This window comes from Acipenser ruthenus, chromosome 38, assembly GCF_902713425.1.
Source record: "Acipenser ruthenus chromosome 38, fAciRut3.2 maternal haplotype, whole genome shotgun sequence".
Classification (NCBI taxonomy): Eukaryota; Metazoa; Chordata; class Actinopteri; order Acipenseriformes; family Acipenseridae; genus Acipenser; species Acipenser ruthenus.
In genome coordinates, this window is record NC_081226.1 from 9,203,019 (window position 1) to 9,228,956 (window position 25,938).

Below are 25,938 nucleotides of genomic sequence, written 5' to 3' on the forward strand. Positions count from 1 at the left end.
GTCTCTCAAGGTATGGAGTGTAATCAATTCATTGTGATTCATAACCCACAGCAGGAATCTGACTTTGTTATAAACTTTCTTTTTTCTCTTTATCTTTTTACAGATGCAGAACCCTCGAGCCCCCCTTCCACTCCGGTCTCTCAAGGTATGGAGTGTAATCAGTTCAGTGTGATTCATAACCCACAGCAGGAATCTGACTTTGTTATAAACTTTATTTTTCTCTTTATCTTTTTACAGATGCAGAACCCTCGAGCCCCCCTTCCACTCCGGTCTCTCAAGGTATGGAGTGTATTCAGTTCAGTGTGATTCATAACCCACAGCAGGAATCTGACTTTGTTATAAACTTTCTTTTTTCTCTTTATCTTTTTACAGATGCAGAACCCTCGAGCCCCCCTTCCACTCCGGTCTCTCAAGGTATGGAGTGTATTCAGTTCAGTGTGATTCATAACCCACAGCAGGAATCTGACTTTGTTATAAACTTTCTTTTTTCTCTTTATCTTTTTACAGATGCAGAATCCTCGAGCCCCCCTTCCACTCCAGTCTCTCAAGGTCTGTGCAGTTTGTAGAGTGCAGGGTGTTCAGTGTGATTGACAGCCCACCTCCTGTGTCATGTGATCCACTAGACCTATATAAGCTGTGGGAGAGCTGTGTGCAACTATTCAGCAACAATGCTAGAAGAGCAGAAAGTTGTCTTTTAAAGCAAAATCTCATGCCTGACAATGTCACACTGCACTGAAATGATATCATCAGTAGGCTATGCTAGATTATGTACAGGTAACATTGTTGCATGTGTGATGCAAGTCCAGTATTTTACTGGGTGTACACATTGCAGTTCAGCACTTTATATGTTCCTGTGGCAAAGTGGTAGATTGGTAGCAGGTGTATATCAGCTTCAGTGAGGATGCAGTAATTCCAATAACAAACAGACAACAAAGTACGGGTGAAATGAGGGTTTTAATGATTAGAAATCCAATTGTCTGATGACCAACCAGAAAACAATAATGAGCTGGCAGTACACAGCAATGTGTATTACACAGTAATGAAAAAGGGTTGCAGTCCCGCAAACAATAGACATGGTACAAAACACACACAATTAGACACACACGATCACAGGTCCAAAGTGAGTGCTCTCAGTGCTTGTGGTGAAGTACAATATATTACATGCTATTGGTGAAAAACAAGTGCTGTGGTGACCCAGCTTTGTGCTGGCCCCTGGCGACAGCTCTGGAATTGTGTTTAGCCGTCTAGTGCTACTTAACAAAAAAAACACAGACAGTTACTAAACAGAAAATACCAACAAAACACTCACAAACTCTTTATTTTATTTTGGGGATATCTCCCGGTCCTTCCAGTCTCCTCGTATCTCTGAAACCCAAGCGAAGGAAAACATTTACAATTCTCCGGCCCCTTTTATGCGTTAATGCATGATCCCTTGCTAGACGATTTCAGCTGACTATTGCCTGCAGCTGCTACCTCCTTTACCTTCCAGGTCAATACGTTCCTGCAACAGAGTCTCGCCTTTTTCCAGGCTGACTGACCTCCCGACCCAGGGAATGAACTGTCAGACCAACCTGTCCAAAGCCTTTCCCTTTCGCTACTTAGTGCCCTCACAGGTCGAGAGAGAGATTTACAACCAGAACTCATTATATTTCTGTCACAGTTCCCTACAACACAATCATTGTCACTAGAATCTCAGTGCAGCATAACTACCCAACACTCATGACCGGCACATGAATAGCACACGTACAAAACCAGATCACAGTTAATTAAATGATGATTATTATTATTATTATTATTATTATTATTATTATTATTATTATTATTATTATTATTATTATTATTATTATTATTATCACCAGGCACTCCAGTCCCTGTGGATCTCCACCTGATCTCTGACAGTATGGTCTGGCCGGAGGCTTGGCAGTACTGCAAGGATCACTACACTGACCTAGTGAGCCTCACAAGCCTGGCTGCACAGAACAGAGTGTTGGAGCTCGTCAGGAACAGCACTGCGTCGCGATTCTGGATCGGCCTGCACAGATGCATTGTGTATGATAACTGGTACTGGGTTGCTGGTAAGGATAATAAGGGGCTCCTAAACTACACTAACTGGGCCCCTGGGGAGCCCAACAATCCTTACTATGAGCACTGTGGGGAGATGGTGCTGAGGAAGGATGGGGGGTCTGAGTGGAATGATCTGTGCTGTTATGAAAAGCTCCCCTTTATCTGTTTCAAAGATCAACAACACTCCTAAAATGGTGTAGAGCAGTGGTTCTAAATCTATCTCCATTTGGGACTCCCTTTAAAGTCACTTTAGTCTGAAAAAATTCCTAATAAATGATAGAACTATTTCAATCTGAATTATACTGTGTAAGAATAAAGGAAATCGAAGTCTTGTATGTGACAGAGTTTGCAATGCCATGTCTGCTCTCTATAAAGAGTTGCTGCAATGCACTGCAGCCATTGCGGATGGTAGGTCAGCTTGTGATGTGGTCGCTTGAAACCTTCCTGTGAACCCCCAGGGGTCCCAACCCCCAGTCTGAGAACCACTGTCTCCACAGAACCTAGAGCTTTACTATAGGAGTAATACACCAAAATACTATAGAAGAAAATGCTATGTAGCAATCTTTAATGATATACATTATTCTGATATTTCATTGTGCTTGTTTAATATCCTATTGTGTGTGTTCTGTGTGATTCTCTGTTGTTTCAAATAAGAGCATCATCTGCCGTGCTTACTAACTATTCCAGTAAAATGCCTCCTGAAAAGACTCCTCAAGGCTGATTGTAATGAAGCGAGATGGGGAAGCATAATAGTGTTGCACAGTCTTCAGTGCACAGTGCTTCTCCTAAAGGCCTCAGTACACAGTGCAACGCTAACATGCTTCCCCACCTCACTTCCTCACAGTCAGCCTTGAGGAGTCTTTTCAGAAGCTGCTTCACTTGTTTTTTTAGTTCAGGATCCTCAGCTGTTTAAAATGCAGCGTGTAGATAAACAGCTGCATCCTGGTACCTTTGATGTAGGTCACTTGGTCTGATTGAGGACGCAGCAGCAGCTTGGTTTAAATCATTAGTATCTATAACGTTGACTATGAAATATCTACTTTCCAAATTGAAGTATAAAACCCAAGCAAAACAAAGGGGCCAGTGATAATATTGCTGGGGTTAGTAAGCTTTAAGAAAATGGATTTTAACCCCTGGTTAGCAGTCCTTTAATACAGGATACATTGATAAGGGGAGAAGCACAGCTGGGGGAAATGGGGTAACTTCATATTTTTATTTTTCCTACTTTTTAAGCTTGTTTCTATTAAAAATGAAAATGTTTTAAATACTTAAGTAGTTTTTCTGTATTTTAAGAAAGTGTGTCTGTAGTCAGGCCTGTGTGATGTCATCAGCACTAGTATCACAAACACTCCACTTGGAAAAGAAAAGAAACTCTTTTCTGTCCCTTGTTTGCACTCCTGTGTTGCTTCCCTGAGCTGCAGCAGAGCGGTCGTTCATACCCCCCTGCTGCTGCAGGTAGTCTCAGCAGCGTGCCTGTTTAGTGCACACCAGAGTGACACAAAGAGAGACCAGAAAGCTTCAAGGAGGGAGGAAGCTTGTGTGCCTGCAGACTGGACTACCTTCCTCTGGGGAATGCAAACAAACTGGACAGCCAACAGGGCCTGGTTTCCGATGAAGCAGATTGCAGCTCATGCTAATCTGATGAGGAATGTAGTAAAGAGACACACTGTAATTCTATTTTAATATGAGGATACAACTTTAACCAAACTAAACAGAACATATGTAATAGATTGAGTAAGTCCTGTCTCACTGGGGATATTCTACATTTCTGAGTGTATTTGCCTTTATAAAATTAATAAAGAGTTGAACTTCAGTTTGAACCCTCAGTCTTTTTTTTCCTGATTTCTCTAAACATAACATATCACTAACACCTTCTCAAAACGTTTTAATTATTCAGAAATACAATTGAAATCACTGTTAAACAGAAGCCAGCCAAAGCACAAGCAATTCAGGGATATTCTGCCACCTACTGTTTCCAACGAGGTATTGCAGGAGAAGTGAAGCTAGATAGCACCTACCATATTCCAGACCTTCATCTCTCCCTACACCCCCACTCGACCTCTCCGCTCCGCCTGCACTAGAAGACTGGCTCTACCTCCTCTACGCTCCCCTGCCTCCAGAGCCCGCTCCTTCTCCACCCTCGCCCCGCAGTGGTGGAATCTCTTTCCTACAGATGCCAGGACTGCCCAGTCCCTGACCATCTTCCGGCGCCTCCTCAAGACTCTCCTCTTCAGACAGCACCTGTAGAAACTCCTCTTTTCCCTCTGGACACTTTATCACTCTTCCTTAAATGCGCTTTACTTGCTCTTATCTGCTCCCTATTTTACCGCATTTAATCCTGTACTTCAGAGTACTGTAATCTGTCACAAGTGTTATTTAATCTGTAGTATTTTGCATTTAATCGTATCCTGATGTAACTATCACTAACACTGTCATCTGCTCTGATATTGATTCGTATTTTGTATTATACTTGTACTTACTAGAATTGAAGTCATTGTATTTTATCTTGCTCTTAATTGTATTAATACTTGTACTGTGATTCTTGAAATGTATTTTTGTTTACGACTGTAAGTCGCACTGGATAAGGGCGTCTGCAAAGAAATTAATAATAATAATAATAATAATAATAATCCTTTGAATTTAAGACACTTTTTAACCATTTTTTGCTTCTCAAAAATAGCCTGCATCTTAAATTCGAGTACAGTATAGTGATGCGTTTATTAAAATCACCAACAAAAGACGTGACTACCCGAGAACACAAACAGCAACGTGACTGACTGCCAAGAAAAGACAACAAAGACATCTGCCTGAATACACAAGCAGCACAAACGTGACTTAATGCTGAGAAAAAACAAACCAAGCTTCCTGAGGAATTCCAAGAGAAATGTTTACAATTTCAGCATTTCTAACAAACAGTACCAGCTGGACAGATCGGAAATGCTGGTCAGACCCTCGTATTTTTCGGCATGCCAAGCAAGAGTTCAGTGCTGGTGTGGTTGCTGGGTTACATGTTGCCTGATGCCGTGGAGTGTCGTGTAGTGCTTGCTGTACCAGGATGTGTGGTGGCGTGAGTGAGTGAGCGGTGTGTGTGTAGCACAGAGATTGCATCTGAAGTATTATACAGCGCGCAGCACAATAAGCAAGCTCTGTGGTTAATCTACAATAACGATGTTTCGTGTCAGTTTTGTCAGACACAAAAGCGTAATTGAGGTTGTGTTTGTAAATGCATATTTATTTGATGTTTTACTTTTTCCTCAAAACGAGAGTGGTAAATTTGGACTGCGTCTTAAATCTGAGGGCGTCTTAAATTCGAAGGAATACGGTATATTAGAGAACAGACATGAACGTTGTTCTGCATATTTCAATGATTTATTCAGTATAAAATAATCGTATATAAAACACAAAAGTCTATTTAAAATTCTAAAAACACAAAAGAGAATAGTATAATGACACCCCCAGGCTTGTGTAATTATTATTATTTGTTTATTTAGCAGACACCTTTATTATCCAAGGTGACTTACAGAGACTAGGGTGTGTGAACTATGCATCAGCTGCAGAGTCACTTACAATTACATCTCACCCGAAAGACGGAGCACAAGGAGGTTAAGTGACTTGCTCAGAGTCACACAATGAGCCAGTGGCTGAGGTGGGATTTGAATCGGGGACCTCCTGGTTACCAGCCCTTTTCTTTAACCACTGGACCACACAGCCACTTGCAGTTACGCACTTTCCCAAGATGGCCGACTTCCGGTTTTCGTCCACCGTAGAGTCGACCCGTCTATGGTGAAAAGCACAACCAACCTTACCCAGAACCCTATCCGATCGGGAGGGAGATTTACAGCATCTCTCTTTATCACACTCCTCCACCGCTGGCTCGAAGGTATGGCCAGGGGAGACAGGCGCGTCTAATAGGGCTGCCTTGTTCACATCCAGGACCCTGGTCTGTGACATCCAAAGCTGTCAGCGCACCCAGGGACAGAAGTTCACGCCCAGGTATATTGCAGTGTTATTACTCTGCTGTGTAACCCATTTAATAATATCTTAAATGTAAAAATGTGTGCTGTCAGATTATGAGAGGTGTTAAATAAAGTTCAAGTACACATTGATAAGCCCTTTATTGTTACATCAGTAGACACACTATATACACTGTCCCACCAATGTTGAGCACATTTATTTTTCCCAATCGCTTAAAAATAATGAATGACTGTTAATCAGCGTTTTACAATGTGTTGAATGTAATATTTGACTATTATGTATAAACTTACCTCTGTGTTTTCAATCTTGTGCAATATTGCTGAATTCATATTAAATGTGTTCATGATTCCTGGGACAGACACCCTGTATAACCACCATATACCACAAACAGTACGTTTACATACAGGCAAGTACTTTATTATACAGAATACTCAGTATTTCAAATAAGTACCAATAAGTATAGCATTTTGTAATAAGATCAGCAGTATTCCCGATAGGTGTATTCCGAAAAAGACATGGGTTACTGTGACAGGCTGACCGGGGTAAGGAGACTCAGAGTCAGGATGTGCAGGGAAAATAAAAGACTTTTAATTAAACAAAATACACAAAACAAAAGGCACGATGGCCAACCAAAAAGACAAACACAAAAACAGGCTTTAAACAAACTATACCAAAAAAGAACCACTCACTCACTCACTCACTCACTCACTCACTCACTCACTCACTCACTCACTCACTCACTCACTCACTCACTCACTCACTCACTCACTCACTCACTCACACAGGTCTTCTCACTCTCACAACCACTCCCTTTTATACAGATGCCTGGGCTAATTGGGCAATTCGCACCTCATTAGCCCAGGCACATTCCACACATTCCTCACCCAAACTCACTCATATCCACTCTAAACAATACAAAAAACACAAAACCACCACAAAATAGGCTGCACCCCATCACAGTTACACACTAACATGCAGAGACTGAACTGCTCCCTCCATCCCTCACCCCCTAAGAGAAAGGATGCTCCCTCCAGTCCAGGGCAGGCTTGAGGCACTGAGACTGAACTGCTCCCTCCCTCCATCCCTCACCCCCCTAAGAGAAAGGGTGCTCTCTACAGACCAGGGCAGGCTTGAGGCACAGAGACTGAACTGCTCCCTCCCTCCATCCCTCACCCCCCTAAGAGAAAGGATGCTCCCTCCAGTCCAGGGCAGGCTTGAGGCACTGAGACTGAACTGCTCCCTCCCTCCATCCCTCACCCCCCCTAAGAGAAAGGGTGCTCCCTCCAGTCCAGGGCAGGCTTGAGGCGTGGAGACTGAACTGCTCCCTCCCACTAATAAAAAGAAAGAGTGGTCCCTCCAGTCTATAGCAGATTGAAATAAAAAAAGCAACTCGGTTTCAAACATGGAGGTAATGTTTCTGTAAATCTAAATATGCTGTGTTTAAGAGTTTCTGGAGCATCGAATCATATATATTTTGGGAATATATTACATTAGTAGATAGAATAAGGATTTGAAAGTTTAAGTTGTTGTAACAGGGGGTCTTAGTACCTGCTACTTTAGTCGTGGCTGTCCGCTGAATGATGAGAGAGAGACAGAGGGATGCAGTTGACAACGCCACTCAGGCGTCAAGGTTTTATTCAAATAAACAAAGTTGCAGTGACAGGTGGCCGCCACTAGGGTACCAGCAATGACAGCCCTAGTGCACGAGGACATACACAGACAGAGTGTAATCAAAATAAGAACTCTAAAAATGCAAAACAAAACACAGTGAGAAAACAGCTAAAAACAAAAGTTTACCAAACACTGGCTTAGCGCTGATCCCACTAAAAGGGAGGTCCCGCTCCCGAACCTACTCTGTGACACACTAAAATAAACTGGGGTGGGATCAAAATCCCCTAAATTAATCCCTATACAACTCACTCATACTGGCTCTCCACACAGTAGTGAGGCTGTATGCTTGCTGAAACTAGAACTAAAAAGAACTGGCTTTCCAGCACCTTTTTATACCATGTGGCTGGGCTTAATTGATCATCAATTAGTCAATTAAGCCCCAGCCACATTCTGCACATGGATTTGGCAGAGTTGGATTTAACCCCATCCCTGCCAAACTTAAATACAAATCTTTACAACTTTATGTATAACTGCAAACACCTGCCATATCTAGCACACACTTAAATTATATATTTTTTAAACTATACATATACACAATACAATACATTATTTACACGTGCAGGGCTTTTGCCCAGCCACAGTTGTCTTAAAGTTATTTTACCCCTCACTTTATCCAGCAACTCAGCGAATATGACAGGATCCATCCTGACAGAATTACTGTAACCACTTAAATCCTCACGGTGGAGTTCTGCCGTTAAATTATTAAATGCCCCCTTTCCTCTCTCTTTCGAATCAATTTTTAACCCATATATTCAAATTCCTTCTTCAATTTTCTTTCTCTTTACTATCAAAGCAAGAGCTGGACAAGCACATACAACCAGAAGTCCTCCTTCTGCCTTTCTCTCAGTGGACGACACAATCGGCCTGTGTGTGTGTGTGTGGTGAGAAGGTTCTCACGATAAATCACTCACGACATATCGGCAGCGACAAAAATCTCCCCATGTATGGTGGCCTTTAGACTCCTGATAATGAGAATTCCTGATAAGATTTTTTTGCGGGTCCCTTGAAATATGTATTGACGAGAGTTGACTGTAATGATTTCCATTGCATGGGAGTAACATGGTGATACTGGACTCAGCTCACAGCTTATTTTACTGTAAACTAATATGCCGTGTTTCCTGTGTCCCACAATGTTTTCTCAGAAGCTCTTGGCCATTTAACTCCAGGCTTGTGCCCGTTGAGATTTTGATTTATATAACATATAAAAAAACTATAACTAAACCGAAACAAATATATTAGAAGAGTGTAGATCGTATAGTCTGTCATCACAAATATATTGCAAATGTCGTGGATATTTTACATTTTAACAGAAAACCTAGCCAAGGAGGCTGTGTGGTCCAGTGGTTAAAGAAATGGGCTTGTAACTAGGAGGTCCCCGGTTCAAATCCCACCTCAGCCACTGACTCATTGTGTGACCCTGAGCGAGTCACTTCACCTCCTTGTGCTCCGTCTTTCAGGTGAGATGTAATTGTAAGTGACTCTGCAGCTGATGCATAGTTCGCACACCCTAGTCTCTGTAAGTCGCCTTGGATAAAGGCGTCTGCTAAATAAACTAATAATAATAATAAGTCTTTAACCTAATTTGTCTATCTTTGCCTAGCGATAACGATCGATCTAACACCTCAGATACACCAGGCACTCAGGAAACAAAAGGCTGATCAAACCCATCTCTGCTATTGAATTACCCAGTCTAGTGAGGGAAAGGGGGGATTAGCACAAAGCCTACAGTAAGGCGAAAGAAAGAAACATGACAAAAAAACAATGCACTTTAAACCACCTTAAAAGAAAACAAGAGGTTTGAAACAATTTAACATCATTATTGATTTAAATTCGCTACAAGATGCAAACGTTTTTATTCCTAAATTGCCTGACAAGCACAGAATAACACAGGTAGAAAAAACGCTAAGGAAAGCAAAACTGTTTGCGATGTCTAACCAAAGTCGCAACCCAACATATTTGGTGTCAAAAGAAATGTCATTTCTCATAGTAAAAATAACATGAACTTAGAATAAAATCTGAATGATTTAGCAAAAGTTATGTATGTTTTAAAAGTTCCCCCTTTCTAAATTATGATAATGCACTCATCGAGCAAGATAAATGGGGTGGGAGTGGGGGTGGGGCAAACAATCGAGATTAAGCACAAACAATCAGAACATGCGATGGGAAATGTAAACGATCCCATTGTTTGAAAAGTATAAAGCCGACTGTAAACATTACAGCAGTCTCCCTGATCTCTGGCTACCGGCTCGATCGGATTCAAAGAACCTACAAGACTGCACCTGGAGTCCTCGGCTCTCAGTATTTATCCATCTGGATCAAGGGGACCCTGACACTCGGAGAATCACAAGGTAACAGAACGCTGAAGTGACGGCTTTCCAGGCTAGGTAACAATCCTTTTAAATATCTATTCAGGTATTGTGCGAGCCCTTGTTGTAGTGTCAGTATGTGCTAATATTTCATTGGCAAATTGTTGTTTAAAATCTTAGTTCTCATTGTAATGCTTATAATGTGCTATTAAATGTGTAACTGTTTTGTGTGATTTTTTCAAACTTATTTGGTGGCATGCTTAATAAATACCATCTTACTAAGAAGAGCTTCACAATATTGATTCATTCACTCATGTTGAACAAACACGATTTATGAACTTTGAACAGTCTGGAATGTGGTCTATTTTTGGCTCTTTGTAACGTGTAAATCCGATATCGTTTTCAGAGAGTGATATTGAAAACGGCCTTGTACATTATAATAGGACGAGGTTATCGTTTTAAGAATGCTGATTGTCTGCTATAGTCCCTACAACAGCGTGCATAAAATACACCTAAAAGGAATATATACAATGGTTAAATAAATTGTGTATTTTTCAACAGTTCAAATCCTATGGTATTATAAACTTATTACAAGAAATTCTGTGTTCCTTCTATAGTAAAGCCACTCCTGCTGTAATGCCAGAGTTTGTCTGTCTCTTGAAAGCCCTTAACCTTCAACAGAACCCCTCATGGAAGATAATAAATACAAAAAATCAATGGAGATTAATAGCACTGTATTTAAATAAATAAATACTTTTCTTTTTTCAGCAGCTACTAAACAGAATCCCACGTGCTGCCATGGACAGTGTGAAGATGGAATCTGTCCAGATTAAAGAGGAGTTCCCTGAACTTGAACTGGTCCCCATTAGAGTGGAGTTCTCTGGGCTGGCTTCCCTCCCCATTAAACAGGAGCTCTGTGAGATGCAATGTGACAGCAGCCAGCCAGAGGTCTCTGAGATTAAAGCTGAGCACAATGAATTGGAGATCCCCCAGACAGAAGAACCCCTTCCTGTGAAACAAGAAGAGGTGCTGGAAACTGTCCGTATTAAACAGGAGCCCCCTGAAGTAGAGTTTGAGCACATGGAACCAGTGAAGGAAGAATCCGAGGACTTCAAACCAAACATCCCTGAGCTGGAGCCTGTACGCCTGCGGGAGTGTAGCGTGGTGCTGGAGAGAATCTGCGTGAGAGAGCAAGGCGCTGGAGAGGAAGGCTCTCCCAACAGCACGCAAGGAGGTGGAAAGGAAGACGGGCGCTCCCATTCAGAATGCAGTCTAGCAGGTGAGTGACTCCCAGTAGCTGTGACATTGTCATTCTAGATTGTGTGAAATCCACAGTGTGGTTGAGAGGGAGGAAGCATATTGGTTAGATTACTTTAAAACCTGTCCAATCCGGCATCGCTTGGGACTGGAAAGTGGTGCCGGATTAGAGAGTTACTGTAAAACATTGAATACTGACCTAAAGGTAAAATGACTAAACTATTTGAACACTAAACAACTGTGTTACTGTACATACACAGTGTAATAAACACAGTAATGCTTCAGCAAACTCTTCACCTGTTATTATCACAAGCCTGTTTAACCCATTCCCATAGAAAGACCTTCACGTGCTCGTACTGTACCTGCATGAGGATTCAGGTGCTTTCTGCTGCATTCAGGGTTTCTCACTGTTAGCTCTTTTGAGTTGGTGTTTTGTTCAGCTTTTCTTTCAAGAGATCGCTCGCTGTGTGGACGATTAGACATGTATTTGCTGTTCAACAACTGCACAATTCAGAATGGCTGTGGCTGGACATGGTAGTGTATACACAACATCAGGCAGAAGGGACAGATTCCAGAATAGCCAGGCTCTGGATTGTAGAGGGGATCACACCATTCATTTCAATAGGGATTAGATCGGGACCCCAAAATCATACCGAATTAGAATGCTGGTTTGTAGAGGGGCTGGATTAGACAGGGCTCTACAGCTATGCACAAAAGCTTTGCATCTCCTAGAATAAAAAATATAAGGAAATAATTTAGACCTTTTAGTTGGATTCATGTCAGCAAAGAAACTACAAAATTTATATTGGAAAAGTCTACCGGAAGCCAAAATAGTAGCACAGTATTTCATGTTAGATTTCGAAATGTCAAATTGTAAAGGTTATTTTATTTGTAGATTACTGATGCATTTACAAGTCTATGCAACTGTATATAATAAACTGCATGTGTTTCTGGCTGTATATTATTAAGCTTCCAAGCCAAAGGCTGGGGAAGCCAATTATTATTGCGGTTATTATTATTATTATTATTATTATTATTATTATTATTATTATTATTATTATTTTTCTTCCCAAACATCATCGCAGAGTTATGAAAACGCATACGTAAGTAGATGCCTTTGGCTGGACACCCAGACTGTCGTCCCTGAATGAAAGTCACATGGTTCGACCACAATATAGGGCAGGATTTTCAAAAGGTTGGAAATGATAACCCCAGTGTCAACAAATCGGTATGTAGTATTGATTTTGGCATTTTCCAGCGTTCGTTATGCGTTCGTCATTAAATAGTGCTAATGTGATTTCAGAAATGATCTTGATTTACAAAATGTTAATATCTTAACGAGCAGTGCTTCTTGAAAATATTTGTTTTGTTTGTGTGGGAATTTAAAAGCAGAGTTAATTGTCATAGTTTTTCAGGAGTTGATTTGCACTTGAAAAATGAGGGTTTTATTTAACGAAAGCATGTACAGCATAACTCACCTTGAAACAGAAATTTAACAGACCACAGCTGTGACACCGACGATACAGAGAGAGAGCATGCAGGACCAGAGTTAATTTCTTACAGACTACCTCAATAATCCAATATTTGTAGTTGTGAAAATATTTTAGCCTTTTCTATACCTGTGGTTATGAATGATATTTATTCACTTGTTTTAATCATGTGTAACCTCACGGAACATGTGTTGTATTGCTATAATGATATTCTGTTATTTGCACCCAGTGTAATGTTACCACTGTACCAAGAAATGATCAATGCAGCTGAACTCTGCATACGTACAATACATGACAACTGACCTCCACTGTAGATTTTATTTGAATTCTACAAATAGAAACCTAAGAGTAAATAATGAGATCTTGATATAGAAAACAGCATATTAGATATTGCAATAAAGTTTCCTGAGGTGATTGCGGATTTCCTTGGCTTTTAACACCTGTGTCTAATCCTCACAAGAACACGGAACAGGCGTATGAGGACACACAGATCCACTAGGAATGTGATCGAGATCATTCACGTGGATTTTGCCTAAACGGATTTGTAATGTTGTCAGCCCACCCCCCCCCCCCCCCCCCTTCATGTACACTTTCACTTTCACATGTTTGTATGCATATTAAATGTTCTTATAATACTGTAACTATTCGGCTGCTTCTAATGATGTTGAGTTCATTTATCACGGAGGTGAGCAAAGAGTACCAGAGAAAATGCATGATTAGAGGACTTCACCGAACAATTAATTATAAGCACATCGTGTGTTGGGTAAGGGAGTTCTATCATCATTTTAAAAGCTTAATAAATATATAAGGAAGTGTTACATGGGATGCATGTATAATATAACTAACAACTACAAATGCCAATGGCACTTCAGCTGTATTTATTTATAGCCTAAATTCCTCCCCCCGCCACCTAAGGAAAACAGCATTAACATTATTTTAATTAACGAGTTCCCCTTATATAGTCATTGAGACAGAAATTGATGTAAGTGACCTGCGAATTAACGAGAAATGTGTTCATTAACGACATCATGTCCGATTTCTTTTTTTTTCACGCTTTCAAGGCTTTTACACATAAAGGCTTCAAGTTTAACTTTGCGGTTTTAAACTGGTGTACCCAAGAGCAAACCCTCACAGCTGAAATTCACATACTTTAATCCATTCCACCACCTAGCCACATGCCCGAAGCCTACCAGCAGTCCCTCTTACTTTCTTTCCTGTTCATATTTTCCAGGTTCCAGTCCAGCAGCTAAAGCGAGGGCGGGCGGTGGAGAATATCCTGACTGTGGGAAAGGTTTCACCCAGTTAGGAAACCTGAAAACACACCAGCGAATTCATACAGGAGAGAAACGGTATTGCTGCTTTGACTGTGGGAAGAGTTTCAGTCAGTCAGGAGACATGAAAACACACCAACGAATTCACACAGGAAAGAAACTGTATCACTGCTTTGACTGTGGGAAGAGTTTCAGTCAGTCAGGAAACCTGAAAAGACACCAGCAAATTCACACAGGAGAGAAACCGCATCACTGCTTTGACTGTGGGAAGAGTTTCAGTCAGTCAGGAGACATGAAAACACACCAACGAATTCATACAGGAGAGAAACCGTATCGCTGCTCTGACTGTGGGAAGAGTTTCAATCAGTCAGGAGCTCTGAAAAGACATCAACAAATTCACACAGGAGAGAAACCGTATTGCTGCTCTGACTGTGGCAAAAGTTTCAGTCACTCAGGAGCTCTGAAAAGACACCAGCGAATTCACACAGGAGAGAAACCGTATTGCTGCTCTAACTGTGGGAAGAGTTTCAGGCACTCAGGAGCTCTGAAAAGACACCATCGAATTCATACAGGAGAGAAACTGTATTCCTGCTCTGACTGGAAAGAGCTTCAATCAGTCAGGGACTCTGAAAACACACCAGCGAATTCACACTAGAGACAAACCCTAAGGAATATATTCATTCAGAAAAAAAACATTACCTTGCATTATGAGACCCTGTGTAATTTTACTGTTTTGTGTATCACTCTTGAAAGCATGCATTTTAAATGGTCAAAATGCTCTTCAGCTCTCTTGCACTCTGTGTCAGAAAGTGGGTGGTGACGTGCACACGTCACAAGAGCTTCTCTGCTGTATTATAACTCTGTCAATGCAGTCAGTGTTAAAATATGCAAAGGAAACTGCAAAGGAAACTGATGGACGAGTCAGGAGAAATTGATAACTCAGTGTGGGGAATGAGTTTCAAGGTTTAGCATTTAAACTGCATAGACTTGAAAATAAATACATTGATGGAACGAGTATCCCGACCCCGGTATGTAGCATCCCAGAGACAAGACTGCACCGTCCTTACTGGACAACCGCCTGGAGGGTTTGACTTGTACATTTATCACGATTCTAGAACCAATGAAAAATGATAGTGTCCCAATATACCGGACATGTGGTACTCAAGCGTGGACATAGTGTGGGGTCAACATAATGCCCCGTCACTAGTGCACGCTTGGGGGCAGGTCCGGTCTGTTGAAGGTAAGGATTTTGATGGTGCTGGGGTGCTAGTATAGCCACACTTCAGTATCAAGGGGAAATTATTGTATAGGGTAAACCTGGCCACGGGCGCAGGACAGCCTGTAACATAATTATTGGTTCCCCCCGTCTTGTCGACTGGAGGTCATGAGGCTGGCGCATGATATCCCTTTTACAGGGCACCTCGGAGCTGACTAGACAAGGGATTGGATATTGGCTTGATTCTATTGGGTAGGTCTTCATACTGATGTGTTGAAATATGTAGCCACATGCCTAGACTGCCAGCGAGTAGCGCTGGGTCGAATGCGCCCCGCCCCTTTGGTTCCACTGCCGATTATTTCCACTCCCTTTGAACGCATTACAATGGACATAGTGGGCCCTTTGCTACCTTCTGACTCTGGGTATACGCATATATTAGTGGTAGATTATGCAACGCGATACCCAGAGGCAGTTCCATTGAGGTCCACTAGTGCCGCTGCAATAGCCACAGAGTTAGTGCAGATTATGGCTCGAGTAGGGATCCCCAAGGAGTTTTTGACTGATCATGGAAACAACTTTTTGTCTATCACGTTACAGCAGGTATATAAAATATTAAAAATACGTCCCATCAGGACTGTCTGTTTATCATTCATAGACTGAGGGTTTGGTGGAACACTTTAATCAGACCTTGAAGCAGATGCTGAGACGTTTTGTAACGCAAGAGCAAATGCAATGGCCATCGCTTTTTCCCTACCTCCTTTTTGCAGTGAGAGAGGTGCCGCAGAGTTCGATAGGGTTCTCCCCCTTCGAGCTCTTGTACGGTCGACAGCCTCGCGGCATCCTCTATCTGTTGAGGGAGGGGTGGGAGGAGCAGAAAGCATTGTCTAAAAACATAGTGCAGCATGTGCTCCTACTGAGAGATCACCTGGATTTGGTGGGTCGTTTGGGCCCAGGTCAACCTCAAATCGGCTTAGAACCGGCAACAGCAGCATTGCAATAAAAATGCACTAATTCTAAACTTTCGACCTGGAGACAAGCTAATGCTGCTGCTTCCCTCCTCAGAATCGAAATTATGTGCTAAATGGCAGGGGCCATATGAAGTGATTCGGGCTTTAGGTGAGTTATGAAATTAGACAGCCCTTCTAGATAGACTGGGAAAGGCAAGGTTTATCTCGACTCTGGACCTGACAAAGGGATACAGGCAGATCCCCTTAACCCGCAATTCTAGAGAAAACCGCATTTTCAACACCAGAAGGGCTGTTTCACTTTAAAATCATGCTGTTTGCGCTACATGGTGCATCCACTGCCTTTCGGGGACTGATGGACCAGGTTTTACGTCGACATCATGAATATGCAGGAGCGTATATTGATGATGTGGTTATTTACAGCTCCACCTGGCGAGAGCATTTGGCTAGGATCACAGCCGTCCTTCAGTCTCTAAGGGTAGCCTGGCTGACAGCTAACTTGAGAAAATGTGCGTTTGCCAAGACAGAAACTCAATATTTGGGATTTTTAATGGGAAACGGAAGGGTGAAACCCATGGTCACCAAAATCCAGGCTTTGGTCGAAGCGGTGATCCCCAAAACCAAGACTCAGGTGAGGTCACTACTGGGATTAGCCAGTTATTACCACCTCTTTATCTACGAGTATGCCACAGTGGTTAACCCTTTAGTCGACCTCACCAAAAAGAGTGCTCCAAATTTCATCAAGAGATTCATCCTCCACACTGATGCGTCGGACGTGGGTTTGGGTGCTGTCTTGTCCCAAAAGGTAGATGGAGTAGAACACATGATACTGTATCTCAATAAAAAGATGCTCCCGTAGTGGTTAAGCACAATGAAGGACAGTACTGTCCGGATAACTCGGTACTATCTGGCATTGCAGCCCTTCATGTACCACATGGCAACACCAAAATGCTGATTATTTTTCCCGGGAGTGGGGGGAGTGATGGGAAAGATAGATTCAGCCTAGTGTTTCTTCAGCTCCACTCTGAGTGGTGGGATATGTGACAAAGACAATGATTCTTGGTTGTAAATCTCCCTCCCGACCTGTGAGGGCGCTAAGCAGCGAGAACAGAGTTCTTTGGACGGGCTGGTCTGACAGTTCTTTCCCATGGTCGGGAAGTCGGCCAGTCTGGCTTACTGTAATTTGAGGATCGCTCCCTAGTGGTTATTCTATGAACAACACTACAATTCTGTTGGGGTTTGTTATTATAAACCACAGTACAGTACTAAAGACAGTGAATATATATATATATATATATATATATATATATATATATATATATATATATATATATATATATATATATATATATTGTAACACAACTCACCCACTCGGGTTCGTGCCCCTTTAAAAACACGACCCAGGACACTGAAATGGATTTTTCTTGCGCGTTTGTGCTAATTTTTAATAAACCCAAAATAAAACAAATACACAAAATAAACACCTAGCTCTGTACGAGCACTAACTAACACACGGGAACACCCTGACTAACACGGGACAGCTAAGCTGTTTTCCCGTCTTTTCAAAAACCCTCTGGTTTAACACCGCACTTACTCTTTTTCTCTTCCTCTGGCTACTCGGAGACAGTGCACCTCTCTGCCTCCTTCCACTCAGCAGCCTCGAGCAGACTGCCTGCTCTCCTTTTAAACTCCCCCCACCTGGATCTAATTCCCCCAATAAGTCCAGGTGAGGATGATAAATAATAATAAAGCAATTAAACTAAACAATAAAACAATTAATAAATCAATTAGCAAAATAAATGAAACAATAAAGCAACACAAATCAAACAAAAAGGTGCATTTTCACATGTTTTCTCTCGCAGGGAGGTTTTAACCCCCTCCCTGCTGTCTCTCACAACCCGCTATCTCACAATATATATATATATATATATATATATATATATATATATATATATATATATATATATATATATATTGTAACACAGCAGGGAGGGGGTTAGTATCCTCCCTACAGAAAACATGTGTGTATGCACATTTTGATTAATTGTTTTATTATTTAATTATCACCCGCACCTGGTTACGATTGTAAATTAAAACCAGGTGCAGGGTATTTAAGAGAGGCAGCTAAACTGCTCTGGACTGCTGAGTAGAAGGAGACAGAAGACGTGCTCTGTTTCCAAGCAGTCAAAAAGGAAACTGCGTTTTGTTTTATGCCAGGTAAACGGCTTAGCCGTCCTGCGAGCTAGTCAGGGACCTGCGTAAGTGTTTAGTAGTGTGTATTAGAACTAGGTGTTTGTTTTGTTTTTGATTGTGTACTAAAAATAGCGCATAAGTGCTTAAAACTCCATTTCCTGTGTCCTGGGTCTGCTTTGAAAGAGGCAAACGAATGACCGTGAGTGCCGGCCGGGTTACATTATATATATATATATATATATATATATATACACACACACACACACACACACACACACACACACACACACACACACACACACACACACACACACACACACACACAGAGAGAGAGTTGACTCCACTTATTTGCAATGTTTTGTTAAATGCATATCAGCTAAATGCATAATTCCCTTAATTGCATGAAGCTGTGCGGTCCCAAAGTCCATGATGAAATTGCATTTGAATTCGGATAACTGCATAATGCAAACAACGTTTGAGTGTTTGTATTATAACTAGGGCTTCTGATTTTTGGTTTTAACCGATAACCCCCCCCCCCCCCCCAACTACTGAGTGACAGCACATTCCTACATTTCTATTAGAGGCTCCACTTGTGAGTTTTAAAACCTGATTACAATCAGGATGGAGGCTTGTTAGCGGGATTTAAAACTGTATTAGTTAAGCTACGGAGGATTTAAAACAGAATTGTGGCGAAATGTACAAAAATGCCTGCACACAAAACCCCCAGAAGAATGTGCCGTGACCAGAGGGATTTCACTGTGGAAGACAGCGAAGGAAAGAAGGGACAACTTAAGAGTGCTGTCGAGTTACTACTGTACATGTTGTGACAGGGAAAAAAACAAATAAACAAACAAACAAAACCGTTCAAACATTTTGGAAAGTAACCGAAATAGGGTTCCCACCTCCGGGACACCAGAGTCATTTCGTACAAAAATAAATAAATAAATCATATACTTTGACATTTAATGTCCCGGGAAGTCTTGCTGATTTCCCAGGACAGCTGCCTCAAAAAGAGAACCATCATCCTGGCAAAAACCAGAACGGGTGGCAACCCTAAACCGAACACACCAATTACATACAGCATATCAAAAACGAAAACCCCCGAAAAAAAACGATTTACATAAAACTCGAAAATAGTTAAAAAACAAGCACCGAAAAATACAATTGATAAAACCCGAAAAACAGAAGCCCAAATTGTACTAGAGTACCAGTTGATGTCTCTCCTTGACAACCAAACCAAGCCCCACATGACTACTCATGAATATGCATGACGGTGGAAATAAAGTCAGCTCTTGTCAGGCCAAGTGAAAACATCGATCGTAGAAATAAGAAAGGGTGTCTCTAAATAAATCTAAAGTGAATGGTGTTTAAAATGCAGTCGTTTTAAAAAGAGTCGGCTTGGAATATGAAATGAGGCAGTGTTTACATTATATAGATTGGGAGAAAATCGCCACCGGAACTCTGGGTTCCCATGATGCGCTGCTCCGACAGGGACGGAAGAAAAGGCAGAGTTGACTGTCTTGTTTATAGAAGATGTTTGACACAGAGTCGTGTGTTTTTATTTCTTTCTTTCTCTAAACAGCTTCACAAAAAAAACCAAAAACAAACAAAAAACAGTAGGCATAATTATCCATCGTAAGTTTAAAAAAAATGACATTCGATGTTTTTTATTTAAATGCTTCTGCAAGGCGTGGACGACTCAATAATAATAAGTTGCATTTTTAATTCATGTTTAGTTGCGACGCACGGGTGTGGCAGACTCTTTGCTTGTTAAATGGACAAATACGCTAAAAAGCACCGGGGAAATCAATCGATAATAAGGTAACGATGTTTTTATGTTTAATATTATTGCCATCATATTTGAGGCCGAGTTACTTTTTTGAGGTGCAGCAAAACCACAGATATCCTGCTTGAAACAGCATTATAATCCATTAGACCGTTTCTAATGATCTGTAGAGGTCTCTTATATGATCTGTAATGTCAGTGGTTCATAGTGATTTATAATATGTTATCACAGTTCACATTACATAAATACAATCTCACCAAAAGGCGTACATGAGACAGAAATTAAACCCAATACTGTAAACCTTTAGTTAATAATTCAATGAAAGTAGGTTTTTATGTTGTATAAAAAAAAGCCTAACCATTTACAACAGTCAATCTTTAAATAAAGGATTGACTGTTGTAAATGTTAGTGTATATCATGTATTATGCATTTCTCTGTATTTGAAGTATTATGGATTTTCTTGTTACTGCATCTTGTAAAGTGCTTTGTGATGGTGGTCCACTGTGAAAGGCGCTATATAAAATAAAGATTGATTTGATTGATTGAATAATTCAATGAAAATAGTTTTTTTTATGTTATATGTATAAAAAAAGGCTAACAATTTTACAAGTCAGTCCTTAAAGATCAAACCAAGAAAAATAAATAAAATAATATTTTGGTGAGAGTTTGAACTGCTATATTTCCTGGATTTAAAGTATATAAACATACTATTTGGGTGTATTGTTGCTTATAAATCAACTCGCCATTTGCTTGATTATTGTAATTACATAAAAAATAAATAAGAAAGTGAATGCAGTCTGTTGTAAGCTTAGCAAATGCATTAAAAACAAAACCCACTTTTATAGAGCACCTCTCATCACAAATGTTATGCAGATAGAAAGCTATGCCACAAAAGAGAATCAGATTAAACAAAGTGAGTAGTGCTGCTCATATTGATTTACACAATGTACTTGCAAAACATGAAAATTTACATATTTATAAAATACATTCTGACGTGAATACATTTTCATAAGAATTTCAAAACTACACTTTTTTCATCATGAACTATTTTCCATACACGATTTTAAAAGGGCGACATGTCTGCTGTATATAGGGTACGGCAAGCAGTGTCACCCACCTGGGATTGAACCCACGACCCTCCGGTCAAGAGTCCAGAGCCCTAAATAAAGACAAACAGGTATGAAATACTGAACACTTTGTATGTGGCAGCAGTGTGGAGTAGTGGTTAGGGCTCTGGACTACCGGAGGGTCGTGGAGTATGTAAACTTTTCTCTCTCTCTCTCTCTCTCTCTCTCTCTCTCTCTCTCTCTCTCTCTCTCTCTCTCTCTCTCTCTCTCTCTCTCTCTCTCTCTCTCTCTCTCTCTCTCTCTCTCTCTCTCTCTCTCTCTCTCTCTCTCTCTCTCTATGTGTAAAATTGGTAAATCTATAGATTAACCTGTAAATGTGTAGATTAATCAGCTCAGCGGTCAAAGTATGAAATGACTAAGGAGATGGTAGTAAATTATCTCCTACATAAAGTAAAAAAGGTGGCGGGTAAAATCTTTAGAAATAATACCAGAAATCTCTCTAATCATGTCTGTATATAGAACAAAACATTAATACAGGGTCTCTGCTAAATACATAAATAATAATATTGCAAGAAGGGATGCAACGAAGTTTAGAAAGGTTAATCAAATAATAAAAAATAAAAAAAATTCCTAAGGCTGGAATTTAAGAAGATTTAAGAAGGTGGAAAGGAAGACGGGCGCTCCCATTCAGAATGCAGTCTAGCAGGTGAGTGACTCCCAGTAGCTGTGACATTGTCATTCTAGATTGTGTGATATCCACAGTGTGGTTGAGAGGGAGGGAGGGAGCATGTAGGTTACATTACTAGCTATTTGTTTACCCGGGACCACTCCAACCCTTTCAACATATAGTACTCATAACTTCAGATATAGGTATCTGTTGCTCGGGAGGTGGTATTACTAAGGGGGAGAAACACTAAAGTACTTTATTTATCATTATAAATGTTCAGTGTAAAAATATTTGGATATTATTGTATGTGCAATGCTATTGCAAAAATGTATAATTGTAGAGTGTGTTAGAGGAACTAGACCTGAAACATTACAGGAGAGTTTTGAAGGCAGATTTTGATCCCAGGCCTCGGTTTCACCAGCATCAGTCTTTACTGACTCTGCTTTTACACAGTAAGTAAAGGCTTTAAGTTTAACTTTGCATTTTTAAGCTGTTGTAACCCAATGCAAGCCCACAGCTGTAATTCACATGCTTGAGTCCACTCCACCACCTAGCCACATGCCCTAAGCCTACAAGCAGTCCCTCTTACTTTCTTTCCTATTCATATTTTCCAGGTTCCAGTCCAACAGCTAAAGCGAGGGCGGGCGGTGGAGAATATCCTGACTGTGGGAAAGGTTTCACCCAGTTAGAGCATTTTAAAACATACCAGCAAAGTCACACAGGAAAGAAACAGTATTGCTGCTCTGACTGTGGGATGAGTTTCAGAGATTCAGGAACCCTGAAAACACACCAGCGAATTCATACAGGCGAGAAACCGTATTGCTGCTCTGACTGTGGGAAGAGTTTCAGTCGCTCAGGAAACCTGAAAACACACCAGCGAATTCACACAGGAGACAAACCGTATCGCTGCTCTGATTGTGGGAAGAGTTTCAGTCAGTCAGGAACCCTGAAAACACACCAGCAAACTCACAGAGAGAAACTGTATTGCTGCTCTGACTGTGGCAAGAGTTTCAGTCACTCAGGAAACCTGAAAACACACCAGCGAACTCACACAGGAGAGAAACCGTATCGCTGTTCTGACTGTGGGAAGAGTTTCAGTCAGTCAGGAACCCTGAAAGCACACCAGCGAACTCATACAGGAGAGAAACCTTATCATTGCTTTGATTGTGGGAAGAGTTTCAGTTTTTCAGGCGACCTAAAAAAACACCAGCGAATTCACACAGGAGAGAAACCGTATCGCTGCTCTGACTGTGGGAAGATTTTCAGTCAGTCAGGAGACATGAAACATCACCAGCGAATTCACACAGGAGAGAAACCGTATCGCTGCTCTGACTGTGGGAAGAGTTTCCGTGTTAAAAACAAACTTAAAATACATCAGCGAATTCACAGCATGGGCGGAGGTAGGAGGTGGCAGTGGGGGGTGACATTTCCCCTCCAAACTGTCCACATGTCACCAAATGACAAACGTTTTCAGTAATCTTACACATAGAAAATCCACCATCTCTTTCATAAACACTTTTCTACGCACCCGATGGCTACATCTGCCTGCGCTCTCCGCTTTAGGTATCGCCCCTCACACCAGGCATCACCAGATCCGAGGCTGGCGGGGTCAGCTTCTAGCAGCACCTGCACAAGCTACTGCAACAATACACAACCGTTTTGTGAGAGAGTGAGTTACTGAGCTTCGGCTCATTTTAAAACAGTGAACTTCAACATGTTTCAAACTGTATCTCGGCTAAGAAAATTACTATTAGCCTAAATGTGATCGTGGATAAAATGGACAGTTCAGTGAAACTGGTTTGCTTCGTGACTCATGTTAGCGTTTGCTGCTCAACATGACAAAGACTTAAGTAACAGCTGTTGAGTCAGATTGGGTCATAATATCATTCTGTTTATGAAGTTAACAGAAATTGAATATACGGGGGGGGGGTGGGGGGTCCTAAGCCATTCTCTGTGCCTGCTTGGTTTCTTGTCACAAACCCCCGCACTGACAAGTGAATGGACAAGTGGTTTATCTTTACCATCGTTGAATAGATCTTGTGACTCCAGCAGTGTCTTTCAAAAGGTAAAAACCAGGTGGTTTTGAACGTTTTGACACCATGAACAGAGAACAGTCCACCTCATAAATCCATCTGACAGGGGCAAAACAGAGGAACAATTGAGAACACTGGGCCGTCTCGGAATGAGAACAGCCAATGGGAAAACACCCCACGTGGACTCGGGCACAGCCCCAAATAAACAAACTATCCAATCACCGGGGTGAAAAGAGGATTAGAAAAGGACGAGTGCAGCTTTCAATCAGTGCTCCTACAACACAGAACACGACAATCTGAAGACTCGCAGCCTGCGATCGGCTTGAACAGATACCGTTTTCAGAAACTCTGATACAAGATAACACCCCAGTGTTTGCCTTGGTGTGGGAGTCCACCGCGTAAGAGGTCTAAAATCCTAAAAATCTCTAACTTAGCCCTGATTGATCACCGGAGGAATGTAGTTGGACATATCATTTGAAGTCGACAGAGATTGAAATATATCCAGTCTGTCATTAAGCTAGCAGTGCCGGAATTTGCAGTGGAATATCCCAGACATAACTGCATGAAGAGTGCACATATTGGTGGAGGATTTGCTGTTTCAGTGGAATACCTAAATAGTTAATGACTCTTGTTTTTGCAAAAACATTTCTTTCGTTCCTGGAATTTGAACTTCCCTTGCCTGCAGGAGAGCCTTTGAGCGTCTGTTTTGTTCAGACCCGGATCGGCTGGAAGAGGCAGCGAAAGTCTGTCAATGAGTAGTGTTTTTATCCTCTTATGAACTCGAGAATAAGCAGACCTTAAAGTAAAATTAACGTTTTGTTTTAGGTAAAATGTAAGAAGTGTTATTGCTTTCAATTCATGCTTGTTAATAAACACTATAGTATTTGTTTGTATGTGATTTATACAAATTGATGTGAGTTTTACAAGGCAATTATCATTCTGCGTTTAAAGCTAGAATCCAAATTAGCTGTCTTGATAATAGATCATTCTCGTCAGGTTGTCTGGATGCAAAGAGCGTCTTTATCTCGCAAGAGTGAGAATTGCCTTCTGAACCAAAACATCTGTATGAGACTGATTTAACGATGCTTTGATTATCAAATATTAACGAAAGTAAATATTTGTGTTACTAACGATACCCCTGTTAAGAGTAACCTTCGTCTTAAGTAACTGTCAGGAATGCGGTTGTAACCTTTAAAAGGAATCTGCCATAGATCCCTCTGGATCGCTAATCTGCTGTCGGGAGTGTGGTGTCGTATTTTACATGTTCCTTTCTGTATTGCTTAGTTTAGTTCATTGTTTCTTTCTGTATTCCTTTAGTTTAGTTGTTGCACCTTTTATTTTTCCTTTATTTGGTTTTATTAATAATAAAACTGTTCCTTTGTATTCACCAGAAGCGGTGTCCAGTCTGATTATTTCACTATAGGTGAGTCCTATATGATTTTGAATTCAAATAAGGTATTATATGATTACAATTTAAACTAGTCCAAATATATATATAATCTCCCACACTACACAACTAATGAAAAATTGCAGGGTGATTAATCAGCAAAAGTAAACTATTTGATTTCACGTAGGTTGTTAACTTATGTGACACTGACAATTGTTAAAAAGGATTTGATAAGTGACAAGACTGCACCGTCCTTACTGGGCAACCGCGTGGAGGACTTGTAAATTCATCAGGTTCCTAAAATGAATGAAAAATGAGTGTCCCATGTCTGTATTATGACATGAATGGGTGAATATTGCGTGACGTGTAGCTTTGCAATGTGCATTGTCCATGCTTGTATTTGTGCTCCTCTTGTAAACTGCCCTGAGTAATAGCAGTGTAGCAAGCACTGAGTAAGTATTTAAATAATGCCAGCCACAGGTGTATAAATAAGGTGTTAGTGGGGTTTGTGTCTTTGTAGGGGAGTGTGCGTGCAGCTGTACCAGATTGGATGTGCCAGATGGGACGCGTAACTCTTACATCCATACCCT

At 41.0% G+C, this 25,938-nt stretch overlaps 2 protein-coding genes and 1 pseudogene across 2 annotated transcripts in view; all 3 read left to right on the forward strand.

The window, feature by feature from the left end:
* Nucleotides 1-129: 129 nt before the first annotated feature.
* Nucleotides 130-3,857, forward strand: LOC131706995 (E-selectin-like). Its single transcript, XM_059009013.1, has 5 exons — nucleotides 130-145; nucleotides 238-279; nucleotides 373-414; nucleotides 508-549; nucleotides 1,860-3,857. The coding sequence occupies exon 5, from the start codon at nucleotides 1,901-1,903 to the stop codon at nucleotides 2,252-2,254; it is 354 nt and encodes a 117-aa protein (XP_058864996.1). The 5' UTR covers nucleotides 130-145; nucleotides 238-279; nucleotides 373-414; nucleotides 508-549; nucleotides 1,860-1,900; the 3' UTR covers nucleotides 2,255-3,857.
* A 6,954-nt stretch (nucleotides 3,858-10,811) lies between these two features.
* Nucleotides 10,812-25,938, forward strand: part of LOC131706924 (uncharacterized) — a 32,857-nt gene continuing 17,730 nt past the window's right edge. Inside the window, exons 1-2 of the mRNA XM_059008869.1 lie at nucleotides 10,812-11,295; nucleotides 22,543-23,403. Coding sequence (XP_058864852.1) covers nucleotides 10,815-11,295; nucleotides 22,543-23,403 — 1,342 coding nt within the window. The 5' untranslated portion in view covers nucleotides 10,812-10,814. The remainder of the gene's footprint in view (nucleotides 11,296-22,542; nucleotides 23,404-25,938) is intronic.
* LOC131707000 (zinc finger protein 271-like) overlaps nucleotides 19,711-25,938 on the forward strand; it is a 63,514-nt pseudogene continuing 57,286 nt past the window's right edge.